Below are 2,068 nucleotides of genomic sequence, written 5' to 3' on the forward strand. Positions count from 1 at the left end.
CCTGTCCCCCTGCCCTCGCCCACCACTGCCCCGCCGCCCGGGGACCCCGGCACGCGCCCCCCGGCCCCCCACCTGCTGGGCCTTGCGCAGGAAGCTGTTGAAGGTCTCGCTGCCTCCCAGCGTCGGGTCCTGCCGCACTGTGGGTGGAAGGCGAGCGAGGAGCCAGGAGTTACGTGGGAGGGGGCAGGGGCCCACACCGGCACCCGGCCCCTCTGTCTGCCCCAGAGGAAGCGTGTGCTGCAGGCAGGGCCTGCGCTTGGGCAGCCACGGGCTCCCCACAGGCACCGGCAGGTCTCAGGGAAGGGGAAGGGGCTGGGACGAGGGAGCCAATGTCTGGTGGACAAGGCCGGTTAATGCCAGAGCAAGATTGGGAGAACCAAGGAGCCACAGCGACGGGAGCAGCGTGGGGAAGAATATGCGGGCAGGGGACAGCCGGCCCTGGGCCGCAGCGTGGGGCAGACCCAGCTTACCAGCCTGCATGTATTTCTCCAGCTGTTCCCGTCGTTGCTCTACCTCAGCCGGGGTGAGGGTGAAGATCTTCTTCGGGGGAAAGGCTGGGACCACGTTAGCGCCATACTCCTTCCGTAACTGGGAAGAGAGCAGAGCACTGCGAGAGCCTCCGGGGAGACAGCGGCTCCCCTGACCCCCACCCCAGCTGACTTCCAGGCCCCGGCAAGGGCAGCGGAGAGCTCGCCCGCATTCCTCATCCCAGCGGGCAGGCAGCGGTTTGCAAGAACTCAGCTGGGGTGTCACAGAGCAGGAGGGGAGGCCCGAACCCGATGCCAAGGAAATCACACCCTGGCCGGCCCTGCAGGCAGCACACGCCTGCTCGCAGCCAGCACAGCACCCGACGGCAGAACCTGGGGTCCCACGGCACCCAAAGGCAGACCCCGGGGCGCAGCGGGAGAGGGGACAGCGGGCAGCAGCTCCCAGTGCCGCTGTCGATGGCTGCCTACCTGCTCGTGCAGCCCCAGGAGCTGGCTGTAACGCACTCGGCAGTGCAACACCCCATTGACGTGGATGTTGTAGGCCTGCGGGGAGAGATGCCAGGTGAGTACAGTATCAGCATGGAACGGTCCCCGGGTGCTGCTCCTCTGCAGACGCGTCGGCGCAGACCTGCAGCCCAGCGGATATGGCCAAATCCGCTCAGGGAGCACCAGCACATCCAAGAGATGTGTCTGACAGACAGCGCGAATGTGTAACCCAGCCCCGGGGAGAGCACGGAGCCACGCTGCAGCCCCGTGGACACGGCTGTTCCCAAGTCAGTGGGAAGGACCCCCCCTCCCCGCAGTAAGGAGAGGCGGCAGCAGCGGCTGCTCTCCGCTCTGCAGGCCCCACCACACATTTGAAGAGCCAGCGTGGCCACCTGGGCCAGTGGAGCAGGAGCCCAGATGCTGAGAGCCGCGTGGCCGGGACGTTCCCACCGCCAAAGGCAGAGGGTCCGGGCTCACTCCACCTCCTCCTGGGGCGCGTGGACGCAGCCAGCCCTTGCCACGGGGCCACAAGGCAGGGGACTCCCTCCTCGCGTGCTGTCTGCTTGCCCCAGGGCCACCACGAGGTGCCCCAGCCCTAGTGGGGTGCTGGTTGAGGACAGGACAGTGCCGTCCCCTCCATGCCAGAACAGGTCCTGCCGTCCCAGAAGGGTGTTTGGAAGGGCGGGGGGACGCGGCCGTGCCTCCAGGCAGTGACCGCAGCCCAGCAACCTCCCGCAGCCGCGGAGCCCCAAGCACCCTCCAGCCCCTGAAAGCTGGTGCTGCCGGGGTCAGCGCAGGCACCTGCATGCCCTGGAGCTTCTCACACCACCTTCCAACCCAAAGGCACGGCCAGGCTGCACCGGGACCCCACTGAGGGCCTGGGGCACCGTGCGGGACACTGACACCGGCCCCGCCTCTGCTCAGGGCCTCTGCGGGGCCACCACCAGCTCCTGCCCAGCCCCAGGGCCACAAACGGGCTCAGCGCTGACGGTGCCCTTCCCCGCCCAAGGGGACACCCCCCGCCATCGCGACACCCGAGGGCAAAGGGCATAGGGAGGGCCAGGGCCCTATGCGCTGCGAGCGCAACCACCGGC

General features: G+C 68.6%; 1 protein-coding gene across 1 annotated transcript in view; it reads right to left on the reverse strand.

Annotated features, from left to right (window-relative positions):
- SNX17 (sorting nexin 17) overlaps positions 1-1,262 on the reverse strand; it is a gene marked incomplete at both ends in the record, with an annotated part of 4,554 nt that extends 3,292 nt beyond the window's left edge. Inside the window, 3 exons of the mRNA XM_026846292.1 lie at positions 73-137; positions 471-588; positions 957-1,262. Of these exons, the coding sequence (XP_026702093.1) occupies positions 73-137; positions 471-588; positions 957-1,262 (489 nt within the window). The remainder of the gene's footprint in view (positions 1-72; positions 138-470; positions 589-956) is intronic.
- Positions 1,263-2,068: the final 806 nt, after the last annotated feature.

Source organism: Athene cunicularia (genome assembly GCF_003259725.1).
Source record: "Athene cunicularia isolate RWA chromosome 3 unlocalized genomic scaffold, athCun1 chr3_part1, whole genome shotgun sequence".
In the NCBI taxonomy this organism is placed as follows: domain Eukaryota; kingdom Metazoa; phylum Chordata; class Aves; order Strigiformes; family Strigidae; genus Athene; species Athene cunicularia.